Source organism: Falco biarmicus, chromosome 6 (assembly GCF_023638135.1).
Source record: "Falco biarmicus isolate bFalBia1 chromosome 6, bFalBia1.pri, whole genome shotgun sequence".
NCBI lineage: Eukaryota > Metazoa > Chordata > Aves > Falconiformes > Falconidae > Falco > Falco biarmicus.
In genome coordinates this window covers 7,024,979-7,039,170 of record NC_079293.1, presented here as the reverse complement: position 1 = coordinate 7,039,170, position 14,192 = coordinate 7,024,979, and the positions used below count along the sequence as shown (strand labels likewise).

Below are 14,192 nucleotides of genomic sequence, written 5' to 3'. Positions count from 1 at the left end.
TGGTGAATCTCTGACTTCATTCTACAAGCCATTTCCTCAGCAGTTCAAACCTGGATGCCTTAACCAAAATAGACATTAATTTAGAGAAGAAATACGTAACTGCGGCCACCAGCCAATCTTCTGCCAAACCTTCAAAGCATTCACTCAGTTCCCTCTAAGGGGTACTATTGTTCTCTCCATCCATGCAAGCATTAAAGCGACAGCCTCATTGCATCCGAGGTCTTGCTGCAAACAGAACAAGTTTAAAGGGGATATATTGTTGCAAGATTATTGCTTAGAAGGATAAAAGTCAGTAAGATCTAGTTAATCGACTACTGCAACTAGATACCAGGATTCCAGCTGTGGCTTATGATTACGCTTCCATGAGCGTGAACAACCCCTAACACTACCTGTTGGTTATATCAATTCATAACTCTCATCACTTGGCCGTTTACTGGAATATCACTAACAGGATCAACTGCGTCTTTTGTCCGGAACAGCACAGATACACTAGAAAAGTAAGGATTTCGTGTTTGCCACAGCAGCATGGGGTCATTTACGGTAACCTCTCTACTAGCGCATTTTCTAATCAGCCTTTACATGTTGGGCTGATCTTACGCTCCAGCCATACCTGGCAGAAAGTGGTAATCAACCGAGGTGGGGCACATGAGCTATCTGAGTTGCTGTGCTGTTGGTTCTTATTCTGAGAAGAATGAACCCTGGTTAGTGCTTTCCACCCCGAAATGATCTACTTCCTTCAGAAATCTGTTTGTTTTTAATAAACTTGTTGAAAGGAAACTAGCCTACCAACTCTGCCCAGAACAGCAATTTGTAATCTTCTTCAAATGGGAATCAGACTGAAAACATACTGGAAGCAGCCTGATGTTTCAGCTGCACTACTTAACTGTTACGTGTTGGGAATACATAAAAAAATAGGGTGTGGATGAGACAACAGGCAAGCAACTTCAGTGACACGTTAGCTAGCTACAGCCTGTATGCTAGGAACAGGTCAGCTGAGTAGGCAGGCTCAGCAGCTGACGTACCCAGCTTTCAACATCCAGACTGTGGTCCATGGTTTGCCTGGTCTCTCAGCAGAATTCCTCTGACAGCCCAGCGATTTTGTCAGTGGATGCCACATGACAATGCAACTTTGAGTAGGGTCAGCCTCAAAAATAACCAAACAAGGCCAGAGAGCCCATGCACTCGGCCAAGCTGACAAGCCACTACAAGCTCGGCATGGGTTGAAATTCTTATACTGGGAATGAAATGCCCACAACTATGCAGTCAGTCCTGTTGAAAACAAGGACATATCTGTAGGAAAGAAGAAAACAAATGCAATGCAAACCTGTCTACGCAGCTGGTGCAAGAGTATGGCCTCCTAGAAGTATACCGAAGCAGCTGCAACTAAACAGCAAGTACTTTATAATACGGGTGCAATCATTTTAATCCATTTTGTCTTGTATCTGTATATCTATAAAGCAACAGAAAGACCACAAGAGTCCCTAAATTAAACCTGGTGGATTTTGTTGTGGGTTTTTTGTTTGGTTGTTTGGGTGTATTTTTTTTTCTTTTTTATTGTTGTTGTTTTGTTGTTGCTGTTCAGGTTTTTTTTTGTTTTGGGTAGTTGTGTTTGTTTGTGGGGTTTTTGTGGTTTTGTTGTGTTTGTTTGTTGGGTTGTTTTTTTTTACAAACTAACTGATGTCCTTCACAATTAGACAGAGCTTTACTCTCTCCTTGCTAAAAATAAAAAAACGAATGTGCAATTCCTTTATGTTCATTCCCCCGTACTACACCAGTTAAACAAGAATCCTTTGCATCTGCCACACGACAGGTGAGTTTAAGTCTCACTTGAAAAACCACCAACTACCAGTAGACTTTACTCTTCAACATGAGCCTGCAGCCTTTCATATACTGCAGATTTCTTGATGTTGCAAAAGAATTCTGTTAAATTCAATGGAACACCCACCTGAGAAATGGAAGATAGTTAGGACTACTAACATTTTTAAAAAAACTGACAGTATTTAAGTTGCTACCTAACAGTTCAAAGTCACCAATGCCGCTGGAAGATGTGTTTGCCACTGGCAGCGAAGTCTCCTATCAAGCTATTGATGACTGGGGAAGTTGGAATTAATCACAGAGGCTCACATCCACACAGCAAAGCTTCATGCAACGTCAGATCTCTGGAAGAGCCAGAAGTGTCAAGTAAAGTCCAAAGCACAATACGGAGGTAAGTTTTGAAAGGTAGCTTCTCATAATACAGCCTAAGCAATTTCCAGCTTCCTGATAAGAGGAAGTTCTTTAAACTCACCTATTCCAAACACAGCAAACTTTGCCTGTTAATACTCTTGCCATTCACAAATAACAGAGCAATCGAAATTTAAATCAAGCTTAGCAAAACTAGGAAGAGTCTACCTGGCTTAGAAAGAAAGATCAGATCAGGAAGTCACAGGCATGGCTCACATATGAAAATAGCATTCTGCTTCAGATGCCAGTAATGAAACATCACTGATGATAAAACGTACATGTTTTCAAAACACTGGCACACTAGATATGCTGACTTCCTCTGGCTTGCTGCCCCTTTGCAGAATGTACGTTCTCCTATAAATAGGTTTCGATATAGCTGTAAAACTTCAATTAAGAGCTACAGGCACAATAACCATACAGAGTCAGGCAGCAAGATCCAAACCCAAGTCTCAATTTGAAAACATTAGATTTTAAAACTCCAGGGCTGCTAAAGAACTGATGCAATGACGTGTTAAAGCTTTCATCTATATTTGACCTCTACATAATGAGAAACAGTGGCCTTCAGAGCCAGCAAACAGGCCAGCTGGCTTCCCCCTTTCATATAAGTCTGAAACAAGTGAAAGGAAGAGTTATTTTAAAAACCGTTTGAACTCCCACTTAAGTGCACGTATGTGGGCTCTTCAATTATGTGTAAAGATGTATGTGCTAGCTCGTGCAGTCCTGCACTGTGGCAAGATAACAATCACTTGCCCACTTTGCAGACCTTCCTCTAAACTTGTAACCTCACATACGTTCTAAGAATGTGGGTGACAAGTCAGCATGTTTTAGTCATGCTTTCAGCAGTCATGTCTTCCCCTCACTTCTATGAAGGACCATTTGAGAACATTCTGTAAACTATCAGAGATACTTAAGAGATGTAACAAAGCTATGCCCGAGGCACTAGGAGCCTGCCAGGCTCTGCAGGCTCACTGCTGACCATCTGTTATGGAAGCACCTGCTGCCGTTGTGTCATCCGCGCTCGTGCCAAGCCATGAGCCAGTTTGCAGCGACCGACTGCACGGTCAGTAGTCAAGTCACAGTCTCGTCCCACCTCTTTAAGACAGCAAAGTTTAAGACACTTTCTTGAAAAGACTTTTCTTTGTTCCTTTATAGATACGGTAGAACAATCTTGGCTCAATTGAACACCAAACTCTCCAATCTACCCTTACCGGTGTCTCACATCTCAGCCATAGCCTAGTCTCCTAAATACCTAGAAACGGCCACCAAAGAACATGGCCTTCTTTTTCATTCCTTTGCAAAAGTAAAGCCACCTTGGCAAAGCACAAGGCTCAACTGTTTTGTTAGAGCTCTGTGGCCCAACTATGACACAGGAGTTCCTGCCAACTAGCTTTCTACCTGTGGTAATTTCACATATTGGCTTACAACCAAGACAAAGAGTTGATTGCCACGAGTCATACCCAACCTGCAGACACGTCCTGTCAGCAACTTGCAGTTCTCAGTACATACAAGAGGCAGGGTGTGCTTTCTTGGTGGTCTTCAAGTATGGTCATGCCTATGTACTCACAAAATCTCCTCTACAAGAAATATCATAACACATTTGGGTTTTATTAATAGCTAGAAAAAACAGACTCTAGGAAAGGCAACTGACTGACACACTGCCTCAGCTCAAATGGCCAGAGTACAGATTACGCAAACACACAACGTCAGCGTGACACCAGGACTTTTCAGCATCCAATTCCTTTCATTAAACTAAGTTAAGATAGAGATATAATCTAAAACGAAGCATGAGATAGCATTATCCTGGGCAGGGAGGAGGAACAGAAAGGTACTTAGACGTGGTTGATCCAGAAGTCAGTGGTAACACAGTGCACTGCCATTTCCTATACTGTGCCTACAACTACACTGCAAGCCTCAGACCGCCTAGTGGATGCACCATTTGCCAGTAGCCTAGAAAAAAACCTGTTCTAGGATTCCACCTACATTCACAGTGACATTTCAAGACTGATGTCCAATTTGTGGTGCTAGTCCAGATTGCTGGTATACTCCCTTTCCTAGTGGATTACAACTTCCAGCTGCTTCAGCAAATGTGTTTCACAACCTAAAGAGAAGAATTTTTTATGAACACGAGCATCTTACTGACTACCAGCTATGACTGTTGAATATACCTCTGAGCTCACTCTTGTAAAGCTTGTTTTGCATTGACTTTCAGTGTTTTCAAACAGCTCTGCAGAAGTAACCATGATCAAAATAGCAAGATTAAAAATATTAGAAACAGTTTTAAGGGACTAGCAAGCAGTTTGCAAGACTCCAGAAAAAGCAGACTTAACCATGCTCTACAAAGTGACAAGCTAGTCTCTGCTTAGTATTCCAACTGCCTTCCATCAATTGCCAACATCTGGTTTATTCAGTTTTTATTTAAGACACCAAGCTCTCATCCAAGAAAAATTTTGGCCAGTAGGAAAATCAAGCAACCATGCTGAGTCTGACAGTCTGGGATACTCTAATATCCACTTACCAGCAAAGCTTCATACTGCAATCTTGCTGGTGCTGCTGACTCAGGAGAACAAAGTACTGCTGCAAACCCTGTGCTACAGATCACTGCCCGCAAAATTACTAGGAAGGCTTCTTCTATCATATCACTTGGTTTGAGTTCAGGGTTCAGCCCCATGCTAGATGACCCATTCTTTCAGCACACTAGATGTCCTGTGCCGAGATTTAGACCCTGATTTCCTGGGTTGCTTTATTCCTTGCTTTTTAATTTTCATGGTATTTGAAACTCCTCTCTCCAAGCCAGGCAGAATATTGCTCCTAATCCACATGCCATGTGTTGAAGTTTGGAGATTCAAGTTTCATCAGACACTCACTGGTGAGACTACTACATCTCCCCTAGGCACACATCAGAACTTGTGCTCTTCCACACCTGCCTGCATCCTGATACAAGCCTTGAAAAGAAGCTCCAAAAAGGAACAGGGGATGTTAACTTAATGATACTGTTTGGTACCACTGACTCATCTTTAGACTATAGTAAGACTAAGGGAGGGAATATAATGTTACTCCCCCTGACCCCCCCCCCCCCAAAAAAAAAATTCCCCACCCCTAGAAACACTGGAGCCAGCTCCTTCAGCAATACCACATGTCCACAGCTGACAGAAGAAGGTCTCTCCTTTTCTCTTCTGTGGGAGCAGGGCGTATATTGGGAGCACATGGCAAGGCTTTGTTAGCAAAGGGGAATGCTGCAGCTGTGATCTTTGAGAATAGGGGTTCTTTCACAGGCTGCAGGGGGTATCTGCTCCAGCACCATGGAAATCCTGCTCTACCTCTGACCTTGGTGTTCCCTCCGCCATTTCTCGCTTTCTCCCTCCTCCTGCTCCTCTGCCTGCCCAGTGTTTTCTGCCCTTTAAGTATGTTTTCCTGGAAGTGCATAAGCTTGGTGGATGGGCTCAGCTGTGTCCTGTGGAGAGTCCATTGTGGCACTGGCTGCATCTGGCACAGTGCATGCCCTGGTCTCTCCTCGGAGAGGCCACTCCTGCAGCCAACACCTTGCCATGGACACCCAGGACTGGGGAAAAGGCAAGTACGGTAGGAAGAGCAAAGCAGTCTTGAGTATCTTTAAGAGGCAGAAAAAATACTAGAAGCAGGTGCACTTCTGCTCTATTAGCATTTCTTTGGAAGTGGAGACTAAGAGGGCAGCAAATTCTCCTCCTTGGCTACCAATTTCTCCATTCAGCAAGAAGCAGGGAAGACTAATAGCATACAAAATGCTCTATGCCCTTCCGAGTCATGCTGTCATCTACTTTTAAGCACTTCAGAGGATCCTTCAGCGGGCAGAGACACAGAAACACGGACCAACCACACCAACAGAGCACTTTCTTGGAGACTTCACAGAACTCCTCACTAGGACAGGCCCAGGTAAGGCACACACAGAAGATGAAGGGTTTAAGAACCAGGCTGGGAAATCACGAGGCACAGATCAAATCAAACCACAGGAAATCAAACCGCAGATTTTTATTTTGTTTGTTTGAAAGATGTTCAATTGCTGCCATCCAGGACCTAAGGGAGTAACACTATGAGATTACTATGAAACATATTGAACTACTAAATAGAAATTCTTAAAACCGTGGACTGATCACTGCCATACTGACCATCTCATGAACAGGGGGTCTCAGAGAAAGACACAGCTACTCCATTATCAAGGTCTACTCATGGTAGTCAGTACAGCAGAAAGACCTGACTTGTCCCAGAATGTGTCACCCATGACCTTGACAAAGAATATCTAACAGAAGGATCTTGATGACTATTGAAAACGGAGTAAGAATACATGCCTTCAGCTGAGGAAAAAACAAGGGGAGGGAGGGTAGGACAAGTCAATCTAGCTTTATCAAGTTACACTGTTTGGTTGAAAGAAAGTTTAATATTACACTGCCTACCCACCCTTCTGTTTCCTCATCCTCCCTTTCCTTTCCTTAGGCATTGTACCATAACACAACTTAAAACACAGAAAGTTCAGATGTTTCAACTTTCGTATCTTAACACGAATTCAAACCTCTACTCAACTTGAAGCATATTTTGAAAAAGTTTTAGTTAGCCAAGTCTTAGCTTACTCAAAAAGGCAGCCTTCCCTTGGTACAACACATGCCGTAAAAACAGTATGGGGCTGAGAGGGGGAACTGAAAGTTAATGCCATTGAAATACTCAAGATCAACTAATCTAAAAAGCCTTCTTACTAGCTCCCCTTGCCCATGACAGACATTTCTACTCCTATTCAGAGATCAACACACTTCCAAATGAAGTGAGTCTTCAATACTGTTTTGGGAAAGGACACAGGAGAAGCCCACAGAAACAGAGATCTGTTCATAAAGGCCAATGAGAAGTCCCTAGATACATACACACCCACACAAATAAATGTGCTAATCCAATATCCATTAATGAATTAAAGAAAAGAATTGCTTGTTTAGATTTTTTTTCTTTTCAGGTCTGAAAGAGATCCATTGGGGTCACAAGGAGTTCACAATTTAGAATACACCCCAGCTGTGATAACAAACACCAAAACAGTGTATTACTGCTGATCTTCAATGCTAACTTAAAGTCGGTTCTCTCATACCTGGAAACTGTGACAATTGCTGCAATACAAAATACAGTGAAACATACAAAAGTAGTTTCACTAGTAAAGTGCAAAGGATTAAGCCCTGTTTGTACAGAGACTCCATTCTTGGCAATTTTCTTGAAGGTACTTCCACAGCCATAAAGACAAAGTGTCACTTGGACTGCAGAGCAATGCAGTACTCGTACGTCTGCGCTACTCCCGCTAGGAAAGTAGCCCAAGTGCCAACAGACTTGGAACACACCCCAGATCACTTCAATAGCAAACAACTTCTGAAATATGCATCCAAGTTAACCTTAACAGTCGCTGAAATCTAGTGACTCAAGATAGCTCCACTGACACACCCCCCACACACCCCTCTTCCAAAAAACAGAGACAGACTTATTCCTCAGGAATGAAATAGAGGTTTCTAAGACTAACCTGTGGGGACTAGCAACTTTATCTTTACTGAGACTAGGAAAAAAGTTTAACCCATTGATTTTGCCTAACAGCCACTTCTGTTTCAACACAAGATACTACAGTGATTCAAACTTCAGGTCATGCCCACAGCTTGTAGAAGAAAGGCAAATCACTGCAGAAACTAAAGTGTCTGTATAAGTAAAATACTGATACCAGCCCTGCAGTTCAGTTACCAGCATGAATTAAACTATAAATTTCTTTTTAGAGCCTTTGTTTGCCAGCCACATACAAATATGCAAAATTAGACTTGGGATGGAAAGATGTTACTACAGATACACAGGTCATCTCCACAGCCACAGAAAATCAAGTTCTGATCTTCATCTGCTTTTTTTCCACATTTCATGAAAATCTCTCAGCTCTTGTTCAGGCCTCCAGAAGGGCCTTCTACCTTACGAGAATTAGTCTGAAGAAGTAAGCAGGCATCACATGGTCTTTTCAGAACACACACTCCAGAACTTCCTCCTGCTGCAAAACAGTTCACTCGACAAAGTAAGTCAAGGAAAATCCCAGCCACTTTGAACATTTTCAGCAGACACGTACTTGTTACAACCAACTGCAGATGCAACAACCTCACTAGTTTCCAACTCGCTTCCCTAAATGAGAGCTTGACAGTCTGTTTCTGAGTGAGATCCTTTATAAAAGGAGCTGAATTCAAGTCTACCTATTTTCTTCTCATCTATCGTGTGTTTTAACATTTGAAAGTCAAGTTGGTTCCCTCCTCCAAAAGCTTCTCCCTGTTGATACCATCAGTCACCCCCATTCAAGGCTGGAAGCTGCCTTTTACTTGCCCCCCACAATTAAACCCTCAGTGAAGCCTTAACACATCTTTCACAACAATTCTGAGAATGAAAATTCTATGCTGTGCACTAGGATTGCCTGCCCAGTTGAACTACTTACCACACCTTGAAGTAGCCCATATATCTCATTCACCCACTCTGCAATGGCTTTTCTCGCTGCATCAAAATCAAGTTGCTAACCCCCACTTCTTCATGGGAATACTCGCCTCATTTGCTGTATCTAATTGTTATTTATTTAATACTATGTGGTTAGCTGAGGGAGATGAATCCATACCACTGTGGTGAATTCAAGACAACTTTAAGATAATACCAGTTTGGTAAGTCCAAAAGGATCAGAGCTCTAACATGCCAACTGCAACAGCTTGCCCCAAACTATCAGAGCATCCTAGATTTACATTCCTTTTCTCCCCACAGGGACTTGCAAAATGCATTTAATGCCATCTGACACTACTCCCAGCAGTTGCTGGAAATTCACTAGTATGAGAGTTGGCATTCAAGAACATGGTAAATCTCACTAATGAGTATATGATAGCAACCTAATCGTACCTCAGTACGTGACAAGCCTGTGCAGTACCCGGAGCCCATGCCAAAGGACAGACGCTACAGAACATCCATACCAAAGCCCGTATTTGAAAGCTATGCAAGTATGAAAACCTACACAAAGGTAAACACTTAGCAGCTCAGCTTTTGTTCACAGAAGACATTCATTCTGTTCTTCCTTCCTCACACACATGCACTCATACCCAGATCATGCTTTTTATTCCTCAGAGCAAATTCCCTTTAGGTAGTACTCACTTAAAACAAAAACAAAAACAACCAACAACCAAAAAACAACTAAACCAAATCAAAAAATGACCCCACAACTTGTCACCTATCATCTTTTTATAACCCTCCGAAACTAATACCTCCGGCAAAAAACATTAAGGACAGGCACGATTGTCCCATCCTCACAGGACTACTTAACTCATGCTAAATAGTTGATCTCTCCATTTAATTTACAAAGCCCAGTTGCTACACAGGGCAGTGGAAGATAGGTTGTGTGACATCACACCTGGCCACTAAGAAACTAAATAAAATTATGAAGCTCCCTAAGGGTGCAGAACTCCCACACCAATACTAGAATTACAGCTCTTCATAAAGCACCGCTCCAACCATCGCTTTCTGGTACCTGAAGCTTTAATTAGCTAAATCCTTCACACCTTGACTCAAAGCTTATCTTAAGGCATTGGCAAGTGTTATCCTTCATTCCGTTCTCCCTGTCTTCAAATGCTACTTACCCACCCTGAAATGCAGTCAGCCATGTGCCTCAGATCTACCTCCACACAGCAGTACCTCCTGCGTGCGTGGGGGCATTGCTCTTTCAGTGGATGAACTTGTGATTTACTCTCGTTGCAATTATATAAAGCCCATTTCAACACTTGTTCACAAGACATACATCAAAGTTCAAGGAACTGTATATCAATTCATAGTTATGAGGAGATGCCTCAGGTTTAAGAGCCTGAGAATATTTTTCTTTTAAAACATGAGCTTGATTTTCATTTATAGTTCACAATTTTAAATGTGTGTATCTCCCACCAACAAGATTCTGTCTCTAACGATACCAGATACTTAAACTCTCAGCTATTACATATAAGCTTGGAAAATAGAAGGAAAAATTAATAGTTATTGATGTCCCCAGGAAATGATCACTTCTCTTCCTCTTGTGTGTCTTACATGCAGGCGGGTATTAAATCACATGGAATACTACCAGCTTCAGTCTCCCCCAAGCTCATTTTCTGAAGGAGTAATACTAGCACCGATATCCAAACACAGTCCCTTTCCAGACCTTAATATAGCACCAGTAAATAATTTCTACCTCACTTTAATCTTGCCTATTCTAGATAGTACTTTTATTTATATATATAAACATATACACATATATGTGTATATATATAAGAATACACACAGAGACACAGCATGCTACTACATACAAGAGCTACGCTTTTTTTTTTTTAAGCTGAGTAACAGATACAGTAGGACAGTCCAGACACAACCTACAGATTAAGAAGTGTTGACAGCTACAAAGCAGCAACATAGGAGACATCAATAACCAAGATGTTTGTTTTTTTTTAAAAATCTACAAGAAAACAGGAGAGGATATCTATCAAGACCACTGATCTATTTAAACAACGGTTTAGACTCAAGTCAGTCTTCAATCAATGCTGCTTATGTCAGCATCTCTTAGACATATATACAAGAGTATTTAGATATACTGGAAGATTGGCATGCTGTTTGCCACTTCAAGGGTTAGGTAAGAAGTCATTAGAATGGAAATCTGGAATATCTTCCAGAAGTAATAGTACCTCCTTTTAATAAATACATCATCATCAGAACTGTACTTACATGCACCTGCACCAGCATTACTTAGTAACAGCCAGCAGCCAAAAGACCGCTTGGTATAAAACCTGCTGATCTTTACTTGAAAGCATTTCTTGTCATGCCCAAAAAAGAATGGGAAAACCATTTAATTTTAGACATTAAAACCTGCTGTTGATCTACTGAGTTAAATGCTGGACAGAGTTACTACTGGTAAACATGGCCAATTAACCTCATGCAATCAAATTCTTTCACCATTCTACTCCTTGGTGTCTCCAAGCAGGGACTGACAGTTGAGTGGGTTGAAAAGAAACAAAATTGTCAAGACAAAACATCACTAGCTCATTGGTTTTTTAAGAAACATTTTGACTTCAGCCTTGTTTCATGCATTAACTAGCCAATGCCAGTACAGAATAGATCATAAGTCTATGAGACAAAGTCACCAGCCATCTTCAACAAAATATGTTGTAAACTATCGGACAGCTCATGAAGTCGCTGTCAGATATTTGGGACCCCAGCAACAGCCCTTACGTTCTCCAAAGGCTGTCCCAATCTACAGCATAGCGTTATCCAAGTGCCTTGCCATTTAAGCACACCATCATCTAAACCCCTTCAGAGGTCTGCTGTGGAGATGGCCACACTCCCACCAGCGCCTGGCCAGCTCCCGGCGTAGCATTTATGTCTCTGCCTAGTGTAATCCTCACCAAAGTAGACAGTGACAAGCGCATGTCCGTTTTGCCCTGTGTCCAATTCCCTCCTCTCTTTCCGAGCCCCTGCTCCACATGGCACCCTTCGCACTGCCTTCCTCGATAAAAGGCAAGAGGTCATCAGGGAAAAAAAAAAAAAAAATGGCCGAAAGAGCAGTATTATGCAATAAGAGACGAAATGCAACAATAACTCATCCTCTCCTGGAGACATCTCATAAACCTTCCAGTTTGCAAGCTGGATGGCAGCAAGCGCGACGGCCAGACGGCTCAGAGGCACAGCACGGAGCCCCGCGGGCTGCCCCCGCCGCCCCGGGCCTTCGCTGGGGAAAGAAAAAAGGGATGCTCACAGTCCAGGTGCTTTTTCTTGGGCCCCATCACTTCATGCGTGGTGGCTTTGCAGACGGCTCTGGCTACGGCTGATCCCGTAACGCTGTACTGAGCAGCTGCGATGCGATCTGTCAGCGTCTGACCCGACATCTTCGCCTGGCGTGCCTGCTGCTGCCTGCTCGGCTCTGCGGAAAACACGGGAGGGGAAGGGGAGATCCCGGGTTTATCGCCGAGGGGAGGGGGGGCCGGGGGTGGCACGGCAGGGACACGCACGGACACACACGGCCACGCCACACGCACAATGGTCCGCCAGGCAGCCCGGCCCCTCCCGAGGCGCAGCCCCCCCGCCCCCTTGTGTAAACCCTTGCCTCCCTAGCAGCCGCCCGGGGCAAAAAAAAATAATAAAAAAAAAATTTAAAAAAAAAAAAAAAAGAAGAAGGGTATTTCAGACGCTGCAGGGAAAGGACGAGGAGGAAACAACGATGGCAGCAGGCACACAAACAACGTACGAGCCCCCGGAAAGGGGGGAAAGGACCCGGACCCCCCCCACCTGCCCGGCAGCGCCCGCCCCCCGAGCCGGCCCGCAGAGAAGCCGCCGCCGCGCCCCGGCCCCGCCGCAGCGCCCGCCCCGCCGCCTCCCCGGTGGGGGATTATGGCACCGTTGCGCCATGTTATGCCCTCCCGGTGCCCCCCCCCCGCGATGGGGAACGGGGCACCGCTGGATGCGGCGGCGCCCAGCGCCATGCAGCAGCCCGGGGCGGGGGAAGAGGACGAAGCGAGCGCCGGCGGCCGACCTGTCAGTGCGTCCTTCCCTGCCGGCCTCCTGCCGCCGCCGCTCCGGGGAGAGCGCCCCGCCTCCCGCCGCGACCGCTCCCCAGCCCGGCCCGCCGCGCTGCCCGCCGGTGAGGAGCCCCGCGGCGCAGCAGCCCCCCCTCCCTCCCCCCGGCCCCGGTAGCCCCAGGTGCGGGGCGGGCTGCCCCCTCCCGCCGCCGGGGATGCGCTGGGCGTCGGCAGCCGCCGCTGCTATTTCCAGCCGGCGGCTTAATCCTCCCGCAGCCTAATCCCCGCGCTACTGCCGCAGCAGCGCCGCCCCCTACCCCGGTGCAGAGGGCGGGACGGAGCGGAGCGCCGCCGCCGCCGCAGATCGGTGGCCCGGCGCAGTCAGGTGACCCCGCGCGGTGCGAGCGGGCCGGGCCGTGCCGGGCCACCCGGTACCGCGGGGCAGAGCCCCCCGCCCCGCCGCGCCCTCGCTCGGTGTGCGGCGAGGCGCCGCCACCCCCACCCACATCCCCATCCCCATCCCCATCCCCGCCGCGACTCCCGCCTCCCGCCCGGAGCTGCTCCCACGGGGGTGCTGACCGGGGGAGCCCGGTGGGTGTCCGCGGGGCCCGGAGGTTGGGGACGGGGGAGCCACTGGTGCTTCCCCTGTCTGCAGCGCGGTCCCGCCGTTAACGCCTAAAACAACGCGCCGAGGGATCCCGGAACGGCACACACACACTAGATTTCTCCAGAATCTTTTTATGATGTTGTTATTGTTATCGAAGATACCCAAAATATGGCTCCGGAGGGGGTTTCTTTCTGTTATCTAAGGTACCCCAAAGGTCCAGGTTGCAACACAGCGCTGTGCCAGGGAGGGTATATTTTGTTTTATTTTACACAATTTTCTTGTGTAGTTGAAGCCTAACGGGGTGATCTGTGGAGTACTGAGAAATGTGGCATACATATATTACCATAAATTGGCTGAACTTAGTTTGGGAGTAAAGTGATTTAAGGGGGTGGGGTCTAAAGGAAATGGTACTGGTAGCAATTACTGCGAGCTGCCGTTAGAACAAATTTCAGAAGATGGTGTAAGTGCATGTTATTAATTAGCTGAAGAAAACAGGATGTACAGGCAGCATTGAAGATTTGTGCATATGAAGTGGTAATTGGGTTGTGTTGCCTACAAAGTCATACAGCACCATTTCCATTGTGCCAGGAGCAGAATACTGACAACGGACCGTGGTCTGTGACGGTATGAAACAGCAGCTTTTTTTACTATTTCTTTACTTTTTTTCTCTTTTTTACCTAACAACAAAGAGATTTTCAAGTCCTAGGTAGCCTGAAAGCTTGGGAATCCTGTTAAAACAATGCTCTAAAGTTCAAATTCCAATTTTATGGAAAATCTCTTCCAAAATAACTGTTCAAAGGGTGCTTGTTTACATTGAAGAAAGGTGTTTGAAATTT

General features: G+C 45.2%; 1 protein-coding gene across 30 annotated transcripts in view; it reads right to left on the bottom strand.

Annotated features, from left to right (window-relative positions):
- Positions 1-13,353, bottom strand: part of SNAP91 (synaptosome associated protein 91) — a 71,217-nt gene extending 57,864 nt beyond the window's left edge. For 8 of the 30 annotated variants that reach the window (XM_056342656.1, XM_056342639.1, XM_056342641.1 and 5 more), the window contains exon 1: positions 11,640-11,962. In XM_056342656.1, the coding sequence (XP_056198631.1) occupies positions 11,640-11,853 (214 nt within the window). In that variant the 5' untranslated portion in view covers positions 11,854-11,962. Of the gene's footprint in view, positions 1-11,639; positions 11,964-11,989; positions 12,155-12,763; positions 12,990-13,066; positions 13,214-13,328 lie in introns of those variants that run through there. The other 22 variants (XM_056342643.1, XM_056342650.1, XM_056342654.1 and 19 more) reach the window with 15 other exon arrangements.
- Positions 13,354-14,192: the final 839 nt, after the last annotated feature.